Source organism: Trachemys scripta, chromosome 2 (genome assembly GCF_013100865.1).
Source record: "Trachemys scripta elegans isolate TJP31775 chromosome 2, CAS_Tse_1.0, whole genome shotgun sequence".
Lineage (NCBI taxonomy): Eukaryota > Metazoa > Chordata > Testudines > Emydidae > Trachemys > Trachemys scripta.
Genome location: NC_048299.1, coordinates 74,438,581 through 74,460,867, shown reverse-complemented (window position 1 = coordinate 74,460,867; position 22,287 = coordinate 74,438,581). Strand labels below are relative to the sequence as shown.

At 45.8% G+C, this 22,287-nt stretch overlaps 1 protein-coding gene across 1 annotated transcript in view; it reads left to right on the top strand.

Annotated features, from left to right (window-relative positions):
- The first annotated feature begins 220 nt into the window (after positions 1–220).
- The window catches only part of ENTPD3 (ectonucleoside triphosphate diphosphohydrolase 3), a 38,313-nt gene continuing 16,246 nt past the window's right edge, over positions 221–22,287 (top strand). Inside the window, exons 1-4 of the mRNA XM_034760880.1 lie at positions 221–334; positions 1,185–1,235; positions 5,393–5,520; positions 17,178–17,295. Coding sequence (XP_034616771.1) covers positions 1,196–1,235; positions 5,393–5,520; positions 17,178–17,295 — 286 coding nt within the window. The 5' untranslated portion in view covers positions 221–334; positions 1,185–1,195. The remainder of the gene's footprint in view (positions 335–1,184; positions 1,236–5,392; positions 5,521–17,177; positions 17,296–22,287) is intronic.

The following is a 22,287-nucleotide window of genomic DNA, read 5'->3' as shown; positions in this document are numbered from 1 at the left end:
GCGGCTGATCGGTGGGAGTAGGACGAGGATCCCCCTCCCGGCTCTATCTTGCGCAAGGGAGGGCAACGTGCGAGCCACCCCGAGGCTCCCGGCTGTGGCAGCTCCTCAGGGGAGGAGCCAGCCGGCACCCCTGGCTTTATAGCGCCGGCTGCCGCCTCTCCACTGAGCTTTGCGCCGCGCGCGGGCAGTGCGCTCGCCTTTCCCCGTTCCCAGCCGTGCCGTGTTTCCCAGGGTCCAGACCCTGCCGGCCGGCAAAGCCACCAGGGAGCCTGAGCTGTGCAACGGGAGCCTGCCTGCCCCGGCCACACTGTCACCCCAGCAGCTGCGGGGAACGGTAAGGGGCGGTGGGAGATGTGGGGTGGCCGTGTTCTCACCGGACAGGTGCGTATATGTGTGAGAGCGTGCTCCCGGGGACAGGTGTGTGTGTGTGTGTGTGTGTTGGCTCCCACATTGTAGTTGGGGGGAAGAGACTTTTTGGACCATTAGATAGTGTGTGTTTATAAGGTGCAGAGTGCGTAGGCATGGGAGAACAGAGGTTATGGCAGAGCAAGGGGCCGGCCAAGGAGTGGGAAACCATCTCAGAAAGGTTCTGGTAGGTAGGTTTATTAAAGAAAAGCTCCATTTATGATCTTGGCTAATGATGCTGTGGGTGTCATTACAAACATAGGTGCATCGTTCTGAGAGCTGCTTATTGTGTTCAGTGATCACAGCTGGAGATAAGCTGGCAGAATCAAAAGTGTGTGTGTGGCGAGAGAGATGCTCATATGCTTGGACTTTTTTTTTTAGCTTCCTCATTTTTGGTAGAATGACACTTGCTCACTTTAACTGTTTGTTTGTTTTACATGACTTATACACTTGAACCTTTCCTAATAAGGTTCTAGCCAGTAATGCTGTATTTAGGGATGGGTGAACCTGGAGAAGGTCTAAAGATTCAGCCACAAGTATATGGCCTGTGGATTTTTTTCCCCCTGGGAAACTATTTTCTTTTTACCTGCTGTACTACCCTAAATGGAATACAGGCCTATAAAATGTTCTGCAAACAAAAGCTAAGGCATTCTAAAATTCTGTATCCTAATGTTATTGGTAGTCCCATCCCTGCATCTTGTGACTAAACTTTCATCTTGAGATCACATGTTCTTATTTTTTTAAATGATAAAAATATGTATATTTCTCCCATTATGCAGTTTGCAAAAAGATGTTTACAGTACTTTCCCGCCAGCCCTGTCAGCAAACAGGTCAGTACCTAAAATAGGTTGGCAATAGCTGTTTCAAGTCAATTATAGAAATGAATCTCAACCTATAATATATGTTTACATTTATATAGATGTATATTTAACCTTCATATTTCAGTAGCATGAAGAGGTTTAGTCACTGAGCCAACTTTCCTTTGCAGAAAGTGATTATTTTTATCTACAGTAAGCTATAGGAAATGAGAAAGTGTTCTTTCTTTCAAACGTGTTCCTGTGTGGTCCATTATATTTAATTTAGTAGGGACTGAAAGTTGCCAGTATTTATTTTATCACTTGTGCCAGAATGTTATTGTTTTTAGTAATGAAGAACAATGGCACTTTAATATTTCATCAACATCTTTTTAAATGATGTTGTTGGCTCTTTGCCTAAAATCCACTAGAGTGAGCCAAATTCTGCTCTCACTTACATTTATGCAGTCCTGTGGAAGTCAACAGGCCAAGTTAATCCCTCTTGCAACTTCAGTAATTGGGATGAATTTTGTTCTCATGCTGTGTGTGTGTGTGTAATATCACTGGGGTTTCCTGGCTGTAACAGCGAGCAGAATATGGCCTTGTGCATCTGTTCCACTGACATGAAGTCTTCTAGAATCTTGCACAGTCCAGCTACCATATAATTAAAATGTTTAGCTAACTGCACCGGGGCATGAAATGTAAGGTGTACTTCTAACAAATGTGCCTAGATTTATAAATTATGCTCTAATTAAATTGTCTTATCTGGGAGTGACACTAGATTAAAAGAGGAATGTCACAAATGATGTTCATTCGCATAATACTCTTCCCATTGAAGAGACTTCTGAAAAATGAAATCCTTTCAGATAGGGTCAAATCTTGGTACCAGGAAAGTCATTGAAATTTTTACTATTGACTTCAATAGGACCAGGATTTGGCCCATAGAAATTTGTGATTCCCTGAAATATATAGGCATTAGAGTGCATTGCTCCCTGCTGAAAAGTCTATAGCAGAACAACAATATTTCAACAGTCATAGTAGGTGCTCTGAAGTAATAAGAATAATAATTAAATATTGATTTGCACTTTTTAATAGGGTTTGACACCTTCAGAGTTCTGTACAAATATTGACTAATTTGTCTTGTCATTATCAAAGAGTAAATGCTCTTAGTCTCTTCCACTTCTACAGGTCAATCCTTTGATCCATGAAGAAAATATATTTATTGAGGAGTAAATAGAAATCTAGCTCTCACCCAACTTTCAATTGCAGGGCTGGCTCCAGGCACCAGCGGAGGAAGCACATGCCTTGGGCGGCACATGCTAAGGGGCGGCATTCCATCCATTCTTGGGGCGGCACAGTCCGAGCAGCTTTTATTTATTTATTTATTTATTTATTTATTTTTGCTTGGGGCAGCAAAAACAAATAAATAAATAAATTGTATGCTGTTTTGTGATCATGGAAAGCTTACAAATCTGCAAAATACACAAGGAGAAGGATTTGTTACAAAGGCAAATGTCTTATCCCAGCAGCTCTCAGTCCCAGATGGATTGTTAGAACTGGCTTTTTGAATGGCTCTTAAGCATAGGTTCTAAAGTAACTGACCTTTAGGTAATAACAGATATTTTAGATATAAAAATAAGGTTTTGTCCTGTCACTCCCATGTTTCCCATACAGTACTCTTTCTTGAATTTCAGAATCCCTCAGGACAATAAAGCAATATACAGTACCGTCTGGAAATCCACTCTTATTGTAATTGGTGGTAGCTTAATGATTTTCATGCAGAAATCTCATTATGATTAGTACTAGTGAAAATTAACTGGGGTGTTGACGTGAGAGGCTAACCCTTAAAATATAGAGGTTGTAAGAGTGTCATTATAAAGAAACTTCAGAACTTAGATGAGTGCACAAGACATTGAGCATGTTAGTTTCCATTCACTGACATGCCTCTGAGTGAGTGCTTGGTGTGGGGAATAGGGTCTAAGGAGACTTCTCTATCATTTGTATGTACCGTACGGGGCTTGTAAGTATGCTGTCCCTGCAATCGGGGGGGCTTACAGGGACTGCTCCCTGTATGCACCCCTAGAGCGCAGATTGTCCCAAAGGGGGCGTGAGAAGACAGTGCTGTGGTCCTGGCCACAGTCCACACTGTGTTGTGGCAGTGGACCCTGCGTAATAGCAGGAGTAGACTGTATTTCCTGAAGGACTGAAGTGGCAGGTGTGCTCTCCTGGGGATGGTGCTGCTCCCAGCGCCTGGCTGTACCTACATGGCGTGACAGAATCCTAAAGACGTTTCTCTTGATAAGTCACTGGCAGACAGAACACGGACACAGGAAAACATACAAATATTGGAAATTCAAAAGCAGAATCTGCCCTTCTCACATGCCATTTCAATTTGCCATAGCTGCAATATTCCCCTAAATTCTTGTCTTCCTTAGACCCTTTAGACCTCTAAGTATCTTTCAACTCTCCACCCTTTTCCCCCCCGTCTATCATGTCGCACCAGAAGATTTTAGAGCTCCAGAATTGCCAGTCTGGCCATGCTAACAACACTGCGGTAGCCAAGCCTGTTTCCCTGTGCAGCCCTTGCAGCCAAAATCTTGTTTGTATTACTTGGGTGAGCAGTCCCACTTAAGTCCACGAGCAGGACCCGGCTGTATAATACTTCTAACATTTGCGATATAGTAGTACATAATTGCTAAGATCTTTCCTTTGAGCAGAGCCCCTTCAAACTTGCATGATCTAACATGCACGACGGGCTGCACCTACTGCTTATGTAAAGGTATTTTCAAGAAAAAAAATCAAGGGGGAAAAACTAGCACACAAGTTTCCCAGAGTTTTAATTCTCTGTCTTCGGTGTTGAGACAAGTGTTTGTTTATTTTGTAATGAGCGCAACAGGAGTATATGTTCTCAGGAAGGAGGAATATTGGTTGGGGTCAGTGTGAGACGCTTGGGCAGCGTGGGAAGCTTGCACTGTTGCTGTGTCTGAGTTGTACCTGTTTTGTGGTTAGAGAACTTTAGTGTCCAGGGCCCTTTCACAGGGTCGAATTGTACCCCTACATGGTGATACTCTTTTTTTTCCACCTCACCCCATGGGGTTTCCTTTGCTTTCTTCCATTAGTAGTTGGGGGTGGGAATTCCTTTCCCCCACCCTGCAGAAGAAAGTGAGGTTCTGGCCATCAAGCTCCATGGATGTCCTGGGATCAATTGGGCACATGGCCATTCACGCAAAGGCCTTCTATCTCTACACCAGCTCAGGGTCTCCTGTGGCTGCCTGCCTCCGGGAGCCACCTTTTTAAGGGAGTTCCCCACCACAGAGTGGGCTCCTAGAAGAAGTGAACCTCCCAGCTTTCCTTCCTGATCTCTTTTGTGCAGGGAGAACGATGCAGCTTCCTTACCACCCCCAGCCCTGTTTGCAGTCTGCCCACTCCCTTCCAGCCTGCCCTTTCCACTCCTTCATCCCATATGGATCCCTGGTTCTGCAGGAGCCTTCCACAGGAGAAGGATGAGGTTGCTGCCTCATGGCACTGAAATGGGTGAGGGTTGCCCAGCGAGGGCTGCCTCTGCACGCAGAGTTAAAGGGTTAGTAGAAATTAAAATGAAAAACCAGAACAAATCCTCCTCCTTGAACTCCTTAGTGAACATTTCCAATGGAGCCTGGAAAGAGCATTGCCTTCAATGCACAAAACAGCTACACTTAACGTTAGGGTTAATTTGCACATATACGCTTAGGTTTGGTTCGTAAACTCTTCAGGGCAGAGACCTTGTCTTTTTACTAGTGTGTAAAGCATCCAGCATAACTTTGGGCACCACACAATGATAATACTTTCTGTATTTACATGCACATACACATACCCTGTGTTTCACTGACACATCAGCACCTAGTTAGAAAATGTCTGTTATACAATGCTTAACTCGTCTCTGGCTTGTTTTAGACAATGCGACATGTGATACTCACCTACTGCAGTGAGACTTTCTGTTACAGGGATGGATTAATGGTGGCAAAATACATCTTCCAGCCAGGTCCTGAATGGAGTAGACTCGCCTAGTGGCAAATCCTGCAGCTCGTACTTACGCAAAACTCCCATTGTGATTTTACTGGGAGTTTTGCCCGAGTATGGGCTGCAGGGTGTGGCCTTTTGACTTAGCGATGATCCCTGCACTCCTTTACATGCATTTTCCCTTTTCACTTTAGGTTTCAAGGTGCTCTCCAAAACGTCAACCATTATCACTTTGGTATTTCTGCTTCTAAGCATAGTTGTTGTTATTGCTGTTACACTTGTTCAGATCAACCACAAAGAGATCCTTTCTCCAGGACTGAAGGTAAGTTTTAAAGGGTATAAGGAAACAGAACAATAGACTAAAATGTTCTATTAAATAATAATATTGTGTGTTCTACAGTGCATTTCACCTGATAATCTCAAAATGCTTTACAGGCAAGTGTTAGTTAAAGTCTCCCAATGCCCCTGTAAGCTAAGCATTATGGTCTCTATTTTATAGATGGGGGAACTGAAGCTGAGAGAATAAGTGAATTGCTCAAGGTGATACACCAAGCCAGAGGCAAAGGTGGCATAAGAATTCTTTATGCCTAACCTTGTACTCTAGACAATGCTTCTGCTAAGTCTGAATTGCAAGTAAGAAGAAAAAGTTCTCTTTGTCAGTCCAGATTGATGTTTTATAGTAATTATTATAAAATGGCTTTGATTCAAGAAATGATCTGCATTTGAATCACATTCCTAGGGGCTGAATTCTGCCCTCAGATATGATCCCTGTGAGGTGCACACGTGTATCTAAAGGCAGAATTTTGGCCCTAAGTGTGTAATTACATATCCATCACACTGGTTAGAACTTGTTAGCTCTATTATCCTTCCTTCTATTAATACCTACATGAAAGAGTAGGGAAAATCTGAAAAGGTGAACTGAAATGCTTTGGGAAATAAGTTGAAAGTCTGTTTTCTGATTCCAGATCATTAAAAGAATGTATGTGCAGACTTCAAAATGCTAGATTCATACATCTTTAAAACAAAATGGAAAATCACCTCCCTGAGAAGTTCTCAGTTCAGGTCCCCTGAGTTCTGTTTCCTCTATTAAAGCTACTAATGGGTTTAAGGAAAACACCCCCTTTGGTGCTTTAGAGTCCTCACCAGCTGCTCCCTTTGATAGTGGGTACAGGGTGGTAGTTGCAACCCACAGATTCCCTGTCCCGCTCTACTCTCTTTGCGCCACTTCTGAATTCAGCTATGACCCTCATAAGTTGTTTTTGAAATGATGGATTTGCTTCCCGAGTTTTAACAGTCTCAGAGAACCAGCTGTGTGTGTCAGTGGAGTAGCAGTGGCTGTTTCTGTGACAACTGCTATGGGCTTGGATTTCCTTGAGGACCCTAAAGGGTAAGGGTTCAGGGGTTCCCAACCATTAGTCTACACGTCATTAATAGGGTTGCCAGGTGTCCGGTTTTCAACTGGAACGCCCAGTCGAAAAGGGAAGCTGGCAGCTCCGGTCAGCATCATTAAAAGTCCGGTCGGTGGCGCAGCAGGGCTAAGTCAGGCTCCCTGCCTGCCTGGCTCTGCATGGCTCCTGGAAAAGTCCGGCATGTCCCTGCGGCCCCTAGGCGCAGGGGCGGCCAGGGAGGCTCCGTGCACTGCCCCCGCCCCGAGTGCCAGCTCTGCAGTTCCCATTGGCTGCATGTTCAGCTTTCTGCAATCCGAAAGTTGGCAACCCTAGATGTTGTGGGCTTCGTTTGGTTTGGAGGAGGCTGTGTCTCTCAGGAAAGAGTCTTGCAGAATTGGGCTCTTTGGTAGAGAAGAGGGACTGTAAACAGTCACAGAAGCCTGCAGTACTTATGTTAATGTGCCAGTGGTTGGAAACCACAGCATCCTAAAGTTTGGACTTAGGCCGTGGCTACACTTGAAACTCCAAAGTGCTGCCGCAGGAGCGCTCCCGCGGCAGCGCTTTGAAGTGCGAGTGTGGTCGCGGCGCCAGCACTGGGAGAGAGCTCTCCCAGCTCTGCAGGTACTCCACCTCCCCGAGGGGATTAGCTTACAGCACTGGGAGCATGGCTCCCAGCGCTGGGGCACTGTTTACACTGGCACTTTACAGCGCTGTAACTTGCTGCGCTCAGGGGGATGTTTTTTCACATCCCTGAGTGAGAAAGTTGCAGCGCAGTAAAGCGCCAGTGTAACCAAGGCCTTAGTTATAATAATTAAATATGGAAACAGTTGGAGGAAAAATGTTTTCTCCTCAGAAGTGTCTCTTTTCTTTCAAACTACTCTCCATTAAACTAAAACAAGCATTATAATGTGACCCTCTGAAGCCTGTGTGATCGCATAGTGGTACTTCCCCAGTGCATTGACAGCACTCAGCCATCGGCATCATGCTTTTACAATACCTACAGGCAAGTTGTCTTATACAACCTGTGTCCCGTTGTGTTTTTTTGCCCAATTAAGTATTTGTTTCATGCCTGTCAGAAGATCTGAGGCTTTAGTTTTCCGTCCTAGTAGTTCATGAAGGAAGAACTAGTCTATGCACACAGGCTCAGGCACTGAAAAGGCTTGTGACTCATCCAAACATTGTGAAATTACAGTAACGATCAAGGGAGGGACAAATATCCTGCAGTTAAATGACTTGGAAATAAGTTCAGTCATCCGAAGAAGTGGGCTGTAGCCCACGAAAGCTTATGCTCAAATAAATTTGTTAGTCTCTAAGGTGCCACAAGTACTCCTGTTCTTTTTGCGGATACAGACTAACACGGCTGCTACTCTGAAACCTGTAAACAACCCTAGCTTTGACACCTAGCAAGCTCTGGTACTTACAAGAAGCATTTTGCTCAAAGGCTAATGTTTCCTATTCTGTCTCTGGTATCATAATATTTTTTGTTTTCATCTGGCACATGCTTTTCTTTGTGTTCTAAATGTCTTTTGAAAGTGGCAATATAATATAAACAGAGTATTATTATTATTTTTTTTTTTATGGGCACAAACTGATTAGTTCCAGAGAGCCTTGTCTATAGTTGCTCTGATTTAACTAATCCATACTGTTAAACTGGAGCAAGCCTCTAATGTGGATGCATTTAAACCTGTTCAACCCTTGCTGTTACCAGTTTAGCTTGCATTGGTAAATTACCAAATTAAGCTAATCCGATTTAAGTAAGGGTTAATTGGTTTAAGTGTGGTCCACTTCAGGGGTTTGCATCTGTTTAAGGCCTGGTCTACACTAGACGTTTATGTCGAAGTTAGCGCCGTTACATCGAATTAACCCTGCACCCGTCCACACCGCGAAGGTATTTAGTTCGACATAGAGGTCTCTTTAATTCGACTTCTGTACTCCTCCCCGACGAGGGGAGTAGCGCTAAATTCGACATGGCCATGTCGAATTAGGCTAGGTGTGGATGGAAATCGACGCTAATAGCTCCAGGAGCTATCCCACAGTGCACCACTCTGTTGACGCTCTGGACAGCAGTAAGAGCTCGGATGTTCTGAACTGCCACACAGGAAAAGCCCCGGGAAAATTTGAATTGGAATTCCTTTTCCTGTCTGGCCAGTTTGAATCTCATTTCCTGTCTGGACATCGTGGCGAGCTCAGCAGCACTGGCAACGATGCAGAGCTCTCCAGCACTGATGGCAGTGCAATCTCAGAATAGAAAGAGGGCCCCAGCATGGACTGATCGGGAAGTCTTGGATCTCATCGCTGTGTGGGGCGATGAGTCCGTGCTTTCCGAGCTGCGATCCAAAAGACGGAATGCAAAGATCTATGAGAAGATCTCTAAAGACATGGCAGAGAGAGGATACAGCCGGGATGTAACGCAGTGCCGCGTGAAAATCAAGGAGCTGAGGCAAGGCTACCAGAAGACCAAAGAGGCAAACGGACGCTCCGGATCCCATCCCCAGACATCCCGTTTCTACGAGGCACTGCATTCCATCCTCGGTGCGGCCGCCACCACTACCCCACCACTGACTGTGGACTCTGAGGATGGGATAGTGTCCACGGCCGGATCCTCGGACATGTTAGCGGACGGGGAAGATGAGGAAGGAGATGAGGAGGACGAGGCAGTCGACAGCGCTCACAACGCTGATTTCCCCGACAGCCAGGATCTCTTCATCACCCTTACAGAGATCCCCTACCAACCCTCCCCAGCCGTTACCCCGGACACAGAATCTGGTGAAGGATCATCCAGTAAGTGTTGTAAACATCTAAACATTTATTTGTAACAGAACATGATTATTAACAATTTAAAAAATGGGTTTCTCATGATTAGTTTGATTAACTTAACGGTTCAGTCATGGGCAGTGCAACTATTTGAAAAAAATCTAGCAATGTCCGGTTTTGCATGATTGTCCTGCCCAAGCCGCTCTACTGTTTAGTCCCTGCTACTGCAGCTACAGTAAGATGCGGTCTATATGTCCGGGGATGGAGCAGAAATCCTCCGGGGACATCTCAAGGAAGCTCTCCTGCAGGTAATTTGAAATCCGCTGCATTAGGTTCTTGGGGAGAGCGGCCTTATTGGGTCCTCCGTTGTAGGACACGTTGCCGCGCCACGAGACTAGCAAGTACTCCGGAATCATTGCTTGGCACAGCATGGCGGCATACGGCCCTGGTCTTTGAAGGCTTTCCCGGAGCATTCTCTGTCTGTCGCTCTCAGAGATCCTCATGAGGGTGATGTCGCTCATGACGACCTGCTTTGAATGAGGTAGGGGAATGTTAGTGTTGGGACTGCTTTACCGTTCCTTTACAGAACTGTAACCGCTGGTTTGCAGCCACGCGGTGGAGGCGGGAGAGGGTCAGCCGAAAGGGATCGTTCCCGGGGACAGCCGCGAGGGTGTGGGACAGGAGCAGACTTCCTGCTTGCCGGATTGCTGGCAGCAGGGACCGACATTGATTTCAATGTGAAATGAGGCCATTGCTAATATTAAAGTTTTAAGCTGCCACGAATCTACGGCTTACCATGTCTGCGTGCAAGAGCAATTCCGTTGTCCTGACAGGGTTCTCGAAAGTGCTCTGCAAAACCCCAGACACTGAATGCGAAGGCCGAGAATTCGACCTTGTGCTGAGTGCGCATGTGATAGGTGCTGTGCATGGTCCTGTTCACAGAGAAAGACTATGTTCTTTGTTCACAAGTACATTTAGCTTTCTGAGGAATTCACTCCCTTTTTCCCATTCCCACAGCCCCATCTGCGACTGTCTCACAACCTAGCCTGTCATCACACTCCCAGAGGCTAGGGAGGATTAGGCATAAGAAGAAGAGGACACGGGAGGACATGTTCTCAGAGCTTATAGCCTGCTCCCGAGCCCAGGCAGCACAGCAGACCCAGTGGCGGGAAAACTTGACCCGAATGCACCAAGCAAACATGGATCGGGAGGAGAGGTGGCGTCAGGAAGACCAGCAGGCGACTCAAACCCTGCTTGGACTACTGAGGGAGCAAACGGACACGCTCCGGCGCCTTGTGGATGTTCTGCAGGAACGGAGGCAGGAGGACAGAGCCCCGCTGCAGTCCATCTCTAACCGCCCTCCCCCGCCACCAAGTCCCATACTCCCTTCACCCAAAGTGCACAGAAGGAGAGGCGGCAGAGTCCCTGCTAACTCTCACTCCACCCCTGCAGAGAGCTCGAGCAGCAGAAGGCTCTCATTCCCCAAAGTTTGACAAGTACTTTCCTTCCCGCCTGACACAAGCCCCCGTCCAAGTTTCACTTCCCAGTCCCATGTGTAGTTGATAATAAAAAATATGTTTCTGTTAACTACTGTTTCCATCATGTTCTTTTGGAGGAGGGGGGGAAAGGGGGTTGGTAATTGGACAGGACAGTCACCTTTGGCAGGGTACATAGTCGGGGGCAGGCACAGCAGCAAGGCACATACATAGTGCAGTGATGCAGTGACTACTTACCCTGGTTAGTCTGGGAGGTTCTTTTCATGTTATGTGGTGGGGGGTGGGTTGCTCTGTGACTTTGTGGCAGGGGAGGGCAGTTAGAGATCTTAAGCGGCGGTCCTTAGGCAGGATCACAGAGCCACACAGCAGGGGATCTGTAACCGTCCCCCCCCCTGCCACAAAGTCACATAGACCCCCCATACACACAGTCCCTATCAGGAGGGGTGACAGGCTCCGTTGAAAGAACCATCCCACCGCAGCGGAGCCTGTCAGTCCTTGAGTTTAGAAGCTGCATTCGCGCGACTACACTACACCCGCTCCGCACCACAGTCTGCGTCCCAGTTTTTAAAAATTCCCGCGAAAACAGTATTAAAGAAAACGGTGTGCTTTAACAAAGTTGAACTATTTTTATTTTGAAACGTGTGTTGGAAGTGGGGTGAAGGCTTCTCTGTACACAAAATTAGAAAGTCACAGGTTACCCTGCTCACTCAGGAACTTTGCTTTCAAAGCCTCCCGGATGCACAGCGCTTCCCGCTGGTCTCTTCTAATCGCCCGGCTGTCTGGCTGTGAGTAATCAGCAGCCAGGCTAATTTCCTCAACCTCCCACCCCGCCATAAAGGTCTCCCCCTTGCTCTCACAGAGATTGTGGAGCACACAGCAAGCTGCTATAACAATGGGGATATTGGTTTCGCTGAGATCACAGCGAGTCAGCAAGCTTCTCCATCTCCCCTTGAGACGTCCAAAAGCACACTCCACCACCATTCTGCACTTGCTCAGCCGGTAGTTGAAGAGTTCTTTTTCAGTGTCCAGGGCACCTGTATAGGGCTTCATGAGCCAGGGCATTAGCGGGTAGGCTGGGTCCCCGAGGATGACTATAGGCATCTCCACATCCCCAACAGTTATTTTGTGGTCCGGGAAGTAAATACCTTGCTGCAGCCGTCTAAACAGACCAGAGTTCCTGAAAACACGAGCGTCATGAACCTTGCCCGGCCATCCCACGTAGATGTTGGTAAAACGTCCCCTGTGGTCCACCAGTGCTTGCAGCACCATGGAAAAGTAGCCCTTTCTGTTAATGTACTGGCTGGCCTGGTGGTCCGGTGCCAGGATAGGGATGTGAGTTCCATCTATGGCCCCACCGCAGTTTGGGAATCCCATCGCTGCGAAGCCATCTATGATCGCCTCCAAGTTTCCCAGGGTCACTACCTTTGGCAGCAGTACATCAACGATTGCCTTGGCTACTTGCATCACAACAACCCCCACGGTAGATTTGCCCACCCCAAACTGGCTCGCGACTGACCGGTAGCAGTCAGGCGTTGCAAGCTTCCAGAGGGCTATGGCCACTCGCTTCTGGACAGTCAGGGCTGGTCGCATCCGGGTGTCATTGCGCTTCAGGGCAGGGGACAGCAACTCACAAAGTTCAAGGAAAGTTCCCTTCCGCATGCGGAAGTTTCGCAGCCACTGTGATTCATCCCAGACCTGCAGCACTATGCGGTCCCACCACTCAGTGCTTGTTTCCCGGGCCCAGAATCGCCGTTCCACGGCATCAACATGACCCATTGCCACCGTGATGTCCTCGGCGCTGGGTCCCCTGCTTTCTGAGAGGTCTGTGCTACTCTCAGACTTCAGGCCATCACCGCGTTGACGTAGCCTCCTCGCCTGACTTTTCTGCATCTGCCTCAGGGCAACCTGTATGATAAGCTGCGAGGCGTTGAGAGCGGCCACAACTGCAGCGATGGTTGCAGCGGGCTCCATGCTCACAGTGCTGTGGCGTCCGCGCTGTCAATGACTTGAAAAGTGCGCGAAATGATTTCCCGCCGGCGCTTTCAGGGAGGGAGGGAGGGCGGGAGTGAGTGATGGATGGATGACGACAGTTACCCAAAAGCACCCTCGACACATTTTTTTTACCCAGAAGGCATTGGTGGCTCGACCCAGAATTCCAATGGGCAGCGGGGACTGCGGGAACTGTGGGATAGCTGCCCACAGTGCACCGCTTCCAATGTCGACGCTTTCCCCGTTAGTGTGGACTCACAAAGTCGAATTACTGTCCTTAGTGTGGACACACACGTTCGACTTTGCAATATCGATTCCAAATATTCGATTTAAGTAAAATCGAACTACTCTCGTAGTGTAGACAAGGCCTAACTAGATTGATTTTAAAATTGATTGAGTTAAACCAGTGCAACTTTTTCCAGTTTGACCAGGCCTTTGGCTTTGTCTACACTACCACTTTTGTCGGTAAAACTTTTGTCGGTCAGGGATATGAAAAAAACACTTCCCTGACTGACATAAGTTTCACTAGCAAAAGTGCTGGTGTGGACAGTGCTATGTTGGCAGAAGAGGCTCTCCTGATAACATAGCTAATGCTACTCGTTGGGGGTGGTTTAATTATGCCGGCAGAGAGCGGCTACAAGGGAGACCTTACAATGGCAGAGCTGGAGTGGTACAGCTGTGCTGCTGTAAGGGCCATAGTGTAGACATAGCCTAAGTAAACAGATCAGTCAGCTGTGTTAGGGAGGCAGGACCTGGTTCACCAGTTCCTTGAACTTTTTTGTTTGTTTGTTTGTTTTGTTTTTGTACACACAAACAGTGGGTGTAAAATGGCACCAGATCCAAATGGTAGAGTTTTACATACGCTTTGCACAAGAGTAAGTGATTACCCAAGAGATCAGATAGTGGAGTCAGGTCCATAGAATCTGTTACAAGTGTCAGTAAAGGAAAACAAGAGCAATGAACACGAGGGTGCCCCGCTAATAGTAAAAGCTGCGTGATGGAGAAATTACAAATGTAGCAACAAGGGGACAACTTCAGTTTAACTTCAGTACTTGGAAAGATAATAGAGCAAATAATAAAGCAATCAACTTGCAAACACCTAGAATATAATAAGGTGATAAGTAACAGTCAGCATGGATTAGTTAAGAACAAATCATGTGAAACCGACCTAATAGCTTTCTTTGACAGGGTAATAAACCTTGTGGATGGGGGAAGTGGTAGATGTGGTTTATCTTGACTTTAGTAAGGCTTTTGGTACTGTCTTAAATGACCTTCTCATAAACAAACTTGGGAATTACAACCTAGATGGAGCTACTATAAGGTGGGTGCATAACAGTTTGGAAACCGTTCCCAGAGAGTAGTTATCAGTGGTTCACAGTCAAGCTGGAAGGCCATACTGAGCGGGGTCCTGCAGGGATCAGTTCTGGTTCTGTTCAATATCTTCATCAATGATTTAGATAATGGCACAGATAGCACACTTATAAACTTTGCAGACGATACCAAGCTGGGAGAGATTACAAGTGCTTTGGAGGATAGGATTAAAATTCCAAATGAACTGGAGAAATGATCTGAAGTAAATAGGATGAAATTCAATAAGGACAAATGCAAAGAACTCCACTTAGGAAGGAACAATCAGTTGCACATATAAAAAATGGGAAATGGCTGCCTAGGAAGGAATACTGTGGAAAGGGATCTGATGGTCATAGTGGATCACAAGCTAAATATGAGTCAATGGTGTAACACTGTTGCAAAAAAAAAAAAAAAAAAAGCAAACATTCTGTGATGTATCAGCAGGAGTGTTGTAAGCAAGACACGAAAAGTAATTCTTCTGCTCTACTCCATGCTGATTAGGCCTCAGTGAAGTATTGTATCCACTTTTGGGGGGCCAATCTCTCATTGGAGGTTTTTAAGAACGGGTTAAACAAACATCTGTCAGGAATGGTATAGTTATTACATAGTCCTGCCTTGAGTGCAGGGGACTGGACCTCCCTTCCAGTTCTACACTTCTGTGATTTTTTTTTTTTTCTTCACGCCATCTCTCTTTTCATCTTTCTCATTTCCACTAGACAGCAGCAGAGCTCCAGCTCCCTTTCATTTGGTTGATTTTTTTTTTTTTTTTTTTTGCCTGTCCACCCTCTCTTACTAATTCTACAATATAGTCTACTGAATAGATTTTGGCTGAATATTAAAGAAAGGTCATGATTAGAGTTGATGGAAAATTTATGGGTAAAAAAAGAGAGAGGGGAAAAAAACTATGATTTTTTTTTTTGGCTGCTCTGGTCTTTTTTGACCTTTGATTCAAATTATGTTGTTCTAGTGATAGGCAATTTTTCCGTAAGAACGACTATACTGGGTCAGACCAAAGGTCCATCTAGCCCAGTATCCTGTCTTCTGATAGTGGCCTATGCCAGGTGACCCAGAGGGAATGAACAGAACAGGTAATCATCAAGTGATCCATCCCCTGTTGCCCATTCCCAGCTTCTGGCAAACAGAGGCTAGGGACACCATCCTTGGCCATCCTTGCTAATAGCCATTGATGGACATATGGGGATGAAGAATGATCTGGTGGTTAAGGCAGCAGACTAGGACAGGGGAAATCTGCATTCAGTGCCCAGCTCTGCCACAGATTTCATGTATAACCTTGGGCAAGTCACTTAATTTCTCTGCAGTTCAGTGACGTCCTCTGTGAATGGAGTTAATGATACTTCCTCTCTCCCATCTGTTTTGTATAGTTAGACTATGTAAGATCTTTTAGGCAGGGACTGTCTTACTATGAGTGTACATTGTCTGGCACAGTGGGGCCCTAATTTCAGAGGGGGTCTCTAGATAGGACTGTAATATAAGTAAAATAATAATACCTGGCAAAGAGTAAGCCCAAGGGAAGGGAAATCCTATTTGCTTAGATATCACTGTGATGCAAGAGATATTCAAATGTACATGTTGTGTAACCATTTAAATATGCAATGACACATTCATCCTTAGTGTGATGCTATTAACGTTAGTGGCTTTGCAGCAGGTATGAGTCTGCATCCAGAAGAAGGAATTAATTGGTGTCCTGTGTACATTTGGATTGTATTCTGAAAGAAACCATAATGATTGTGTTCTGTTCGTGATACTATCAGGCAGGACTTCTCCAGGTTTCTAGTTGCACTGCACAATTATACATTAGCACTTAAAGTCAGACCATGTTCATGCTGATTGCTAAGGCAGTAACATACAGTTGACAAGATACATGAAGCATCTGAGTCTCCTTAAAGAAATCCACACACCAAAGTATGTTATTATATTACCTCTCATAACGGCTGCATTTTTAGAGTAATTTAGATTGAGCGCAAATAGATATATTTCCCCAATTCTGTAACCTGCTTGTGTGAGCACAGAGGAAGCACATTCCTCATACAGCCTTCTGGTAAACTGGAGCAGTCACCTAATGCTCTCCATTAAAATAATGGGGTTGTGCTAAACAATGGATCTAAAGAAATGCCAGGGGACCATGCTACATTCAAGTTAAATATTCCATTTGCTGTAAATGTTTCCAGTCTACAAATCAAGCAAGGATGACTTTGTCTGCTAGTTAGTCTCCTGGAAGTTGACAATGTTTGGTAAATCAAAAGAGGCGATTTGCGGCTATGATGGCTGCAGGGGAAAGCAGAAGTTTGCCTGATATGGCACTTCGCTTGTCAGCAGGGCCGGCTTTAGGCCAATTCCACCAATTCCCCCGAATCGGGCCCCGCGCCTAAGAGGGCCCCACGTCCAGTGGCAGGGCTGCCCAGATTGGGGGGCAAGTGGCAGAGAATCCCTTCCCTGGCTAGAGGCACCTTTTTAATTTTTACTCACCTGGAGGTGCTCCGGGTCTTTGGCGGGGTCCTTCAGTGCCGCCGAAGACCCGGAGTGAGTGAAGGACCCGCCACCAAAGACTAGGAGCACGGCTGGGTGAGTACAAGCCCCGCGTGTTTTTTTTATGTGTTCCCTGCCGGGGCCCCGTCGAAACTGTTCGAATCGGGCTCCGCACTTCCTAAAGCCGGCCCTGCTTGTCAGCCTCTGTAACATGCTGCTCCTCCTGGAAATTGTAGTTGCAACCAAAATAGCCAAGTTGTGGCATGTTTGTTTGCTATACTATGCGCCAGTTTTTGATTAGGAATCATTCACAGACTGCGGCCTGACTCAGGCAGATTGTCCAAGTACCTGATGTTTTCAGTTAATATCACTCTAGTACATGTCAAAAGCATTCCTTTGGTGTATAAGTAAATGTGTGGCACAATGACCAGTGCCGAAAACCTTGTGTTAGTTTTTTAAAAAAACAAAAGGCTGACAAATTTTGGATTTTAAATTGTAACCCCTTTTTTTTTCAGTATGGGATAGTGCTTGACGCCGGATCATCTCGGACTACAGTCTACATGTATGAATGGCCAGCAGAAAAAGAAAATGATACAGGAGTAGTAAGCCAAACCTTCAAGTGCAGTGTGAAAGGTGAGGCTCAAATGGAGATTTGGAAATAGCAGTTTGATGCCAAAAAAGTTACTGATCCCTTATTCAGAGCCTGCCGGGTCCTGGCGGTAGTTAGTGTAGCCTGTGGGCTGCTTTTACTTATGACAGAGGAGGATCTGTGTAGTGGAGCAATGATCCTTCAGGTATTTTCCGCTCACGTGCTTCCTCCTTCCCCAGCATGACCCTTTCACCATGGTGGGGTGGGACAGCTGGAGCAGGAACTGCTTCCACTGGGCTTACGTCATCAGAGTTCTTGTGAGAAATGTTCTGGAGACCATTTAGGGCCAGAATATAGCCTCTTTGTACTGCCTGAATGGCACAGAGGGACCAGATCGTACCAGTCAATCTGACCCTTTAATATCTAGTGCGGGGGTCGGCAACCTTTCAGAAGAGGTGTGCCGAGTCTTCATTTATTCACTCTGATTTAAGGTTTCGTGTGTCAGTAATACATTTTAATGTTTTTAGAAGGTCTCTTTCTATAAGCCTATAATATATAACTAAACTATTTTGTATATAAAATAAATAAGGTTTTTAAAATGTTTAAGAAGCTTCATTTAAAATTAAATTAAAATGCAGAGCCCCCCAGACTGGTGGCCAGGACCCGGGTAGTGTGAGTGCCACTGAAAATCAGCTCGTGTGCTGCCTTCGGCACGCGTGCCATAGGTTGTCTACCCCTGGTTTAGTGCTTCTAGTGTCTTGAGCTGTTCTTTGAAAAAGCTGTTTAATGTAAAAATAATTAAAATAAAAATCCTCTGAAAGGATTAGGGGCTCAACTTCTATTGGAGTTTTGCTGTTGATTTCAGTGGGAGCAACATAGGGCCCCAGCTGTGCTAGCAGGTTGGTGTATTATTTGCTTTTCTTTTCTGGAAATCTGGGTTACTTTTTTTTTTTTTTTTAATGTTTTCTTTACATGTTTGTTATAAGTGACTTCAGTGCTTGTGAATGAGACCAGACTGAGAATACTGGAGACTAAAGTCCTCTGCCTAAAGAACAGATAGAAGAGCATGGGAAGCATAGGTGCAAACTTTCTCCCGCTTCTGCCCTCCCCCATGCCCGGCTCCATCAATCTCTTGATTGAAGAGAGCCTCTAGTGACAAGAGGAGAGTTCAGTGTCTATGCTCATGGATTCCTGGGCCTCACTGCTGAAACTGCCAAGGATGGCACCAGTTGTGATTATGGTTTTGTGACATGGATGTTAATCCACTAGGAACTGGACTGAAATCATTTCACATAGGTCACTGAACAGCCAGCAGATAACTTTCGAACACTGCTAATCTGGGTCAGTTTAACATATGGTCTTGAAGTGAAAAACTCTGTTCTTCACCAGTCACAAAAGTCACACATTCCCTTTACTTTTTTTCTAGGTTAAAATTTGGCTAGGTGTCTCACCTAGTGGACATTTCTATATATTACAGAGCCATCAAGTTAAGCATAAAACTAGCATGATGTGTTCAGGAGAGTCCCAGGAGTGGAATAGCAGGGCTGTTGCAGGTTAGCGCTTTGGTGTGTTTGCAGAGCTGCATGAGGAAGATTCCTAGATTCCAAGCCCAGAAGAGACCCTGATGATCCTCTAGTCCGACCCCCTGTATAACACACTTCCCCAAAATAATTCCTCAGCATATCTTTTAAATCCAATTTTAATTTAAAAATTGTCCGTGATGGAGAATCCACCATGACCCAAGCTTGGTAATTTGTTCAATGGTTAATTACTCTCACTCTTAAAAATTTATGGCTTGTATGCAGTCAGAAAATGTACACCTTATTTCATCCAGCCAGTGCTGTCAGCCACTCATTAATGATCCCGGAAATTCATTCCATCATCTGAGAAAAGAAAAGCTCTCCACACATTCCAAGGCTCTTTAAAGGCCTGATTTTGCCACGTGCTGGGAACCCTCAGCTCCCATTGAGGATACTCTGTACCTCTCAAGAGCAGACCCCAGAGAAAAAGCACTTTTACACCCACTTAAGCTAGTTTTTAATCTGCTTCAAACTGTGTTTTTGTGTTGTCTGTGCATGTGGAGGAGGGTGGATCTGATTTTTTTTTTTTAATCGTTTTGTCAGTCTTTAATCCAAGCACATGTAAAGCCCGTGTGCGTGCCTGGGCTATGGCTTGTGTAAAGTCCGATTTCAGCTGTTGGGTATAAACCCATAAACAATTTCTTCACACGCACAAACTCTTCTAGTGCTCTTGCTGTGGTACAGGCAGGTATTCTTCCCAGTCGTATTGTGCTACAGGGATAATACAGAAATAGGAGCAGGAATAGGAGTCCGTGCAGGTGACACGAAGAAAGGAAAATGAGAGAGCTGGAGGAAGATTAGAAAGAAAAGTGACCAGCATCATTCTTTTATTTTTTCCTGGGCTAGATTGCGATCCCTTGGCTTCTGTTCCTCACGTGGATGAACAGTTACTCACACAGATAGTCCCATTGAAGGCCTATTAGTATTAATTCATTAAGGGCCTAAGCTAAAGATCACTGAAGTCAATGGACGTCTTTCCATTGACTTCTTTGAGCTGGGGATCAGACTCTAATACGCTGACTTGTGTGAGTAACTGCTCATTTATGTGAGCAAGGGGACTGCCACAATCTAGCCCAAGGTTAAGGCATAATCAAATGCAGTGTTTCTCTGCCAAACCATTTCTGAGCTCTAATATTCCCACAAATGTTAGGAAATGTCCATAAAAGTATAAACCTTTGAATTTTTTTCATTCAGTCTTATCTGTAAAATGCTTTGTCTGATTACTCCCACAACATTTCAAGGAAATTATCCCCTGGCTCAGGACAACACATGGGATTTTGGGGGAGTATTGGTTTAATTTTAGCAAAGTTAGGTGTACTGGGGAGAGAGGATATTAAAAATCAGTTTTATAACAATGGACAGAGACTAATCATCTCTCCCTCAGACATTTGCTGATCCATGATATCAGCACTAACCTCCACAGGTGACTTTTCCTTTCCTTCTTTCTCCAGAACATGGGTCAGTGAGGATTATGCAAAATCCTATATCCTGGCTTTTGTCTGGAAATGGATATTTAGGGTGTAGCTGTCTGTAGTGGCTGGTGGATGAATAGAAAGCACTGGTTTCTAGCACTACCAGTTTTTCTATCTTTAACACTATATACACATGCCCCAACAATTAAAAAAAAATGTAGAGAAATCTAAGCTTACACGAGGAACAAAACATGGAAGAACTGCACCGGGACCTGCCATGTGCTATGTCCTTACACGTGCAGGAGTGGCATGCTGCCGGCACTGCACAGCAGCCGCACGTTGACATCTCATGTCTTGGCTAATTAAGAATGTTGCCCTTAGGGTTTTTGGTGTGAGAAAGCTGCATCGTGAAGCTGAGCCATTCTGCTGCCCTAAAAACACAAGAGGAAGCACTTTTAAAGTTGGTTTTAATTGTTTGTTTTTTTTCCCCCAAGAGAGACAAGAGAATTATAGAACCTAAGGGGCCAGGTGACTCTGTACAGGGGTATTGTGTGAATCCATAGAAAGGTGCCTCAAACTACAGTAGCCAAATGTGTGCTAGTCCCTGTGATACTGTGTGTGAAAGGGAGCCAGACAGCATGTCTGTAGGGTGACAGTGTGGAGAGGGAGAGCGGTAACCAGCAGCATGCTTCTCCCTTCTTCCCAATCCTCCACCAGCTGCGCTCCATGCACACTTCTGGGCCAGGGCTCCTCCAGAGGTGGGGAGGTGGTGGAATAGGAGGAGATCTGCTCTCCACTGCATTCTTCTCCCATCAGCCCTGTGGCAATTGGGCAGTCCACCCTAGTGCTGACCCAGTCCATATTCCTTTATACAGTGGCTCTATTCTGGCTACAACGCAGTGATCACTGCCTTGTATGAGCACCTTCCAGATATTGATGTGCTGCTCACCCATATGCATTCATGTATCCTCCTGAATAGCATGGGGAGCACAGATTTCATTTGGATAGTTGGGAGGGCAGGAGCGGCAGCGCAGTGAGCCCTCTGCTGCTTCACTCTCATGGCCCCGTTCACTTGCTCCCAGCACAGCAGGGCTGCAGAGGGCTCCCTGCGCTGACACGCCTGCCCTTTCAAATGTTGCAGGTGCAAAGTTGCGGGGGCAGGCTGCCTTCCTAGTAGGGCAGAGCGGAGACCCCTGGCCAGGACTCTGCTCTGCCCCACCAGAACTGCAGCCTCCCATGCAGGAATCGGTTGTCACTGGCCCTCTGGAGCTCCACAGTCACACCCTACTCACTCTCACCCACAACAGCGGGGTGGCAGAGGTCTCCCTCCACTGCCACGGGAGCTGTACAGCGGCAAGGTGGCCTGCCCCGCAGCTGAGGGTCTCTTCTCTCTTGTCCCCCAGCAATGACAAGGAAGGGATTCGGATAATGTGGAGGTTCAGATAACTAGGTTTTGGAGAATCAGGTGTACACTGTAATAATAATAATTAATAATAGATGATCTCTCTTCTTGGTCTCCTGTCCACTTCCCCCCACCTCCCAAACATGGGGTCGAGGTTTATTATTTTCTTTGCTTTATGGGCAGTTTTTGTTTTCCTTTTTATTATTCTGATTAATTATTGCTGCTATTGGAAAGCTATCATGAAGAGGCTTGCATTTCATCCTAGAAGCAGTCCGGTCTGTGGTCTTTCTTTACTCTGGTGGGATGGAGTCGCACAGCTGGGGGCCAGCCACTTAGAAGGCTAAGTCACTTGCTTCTATTAGTCTCATATTTGTAACTGATAGTTCCATTGTGCCTAAGGACCAGAGCTGTAGGGTTACATCCTTATTCCAGATGGTTCCTGAGCTAGCATGTCTACCTTGGGATCTGGATTTGATCATGAGCCTCTTAGGTACTTGAGTGCCAAAATCTATATGTTGCTCTCTTGCAGGCTTTCTCGGGGGAATCGATTCTCCTGATAATAATAAGCATTCCCCAAGTGCACTTCAGTTGTGATGCTCAAAGCACTGAATAAAGTAGAATTATTCTCCATTTTACAGATGG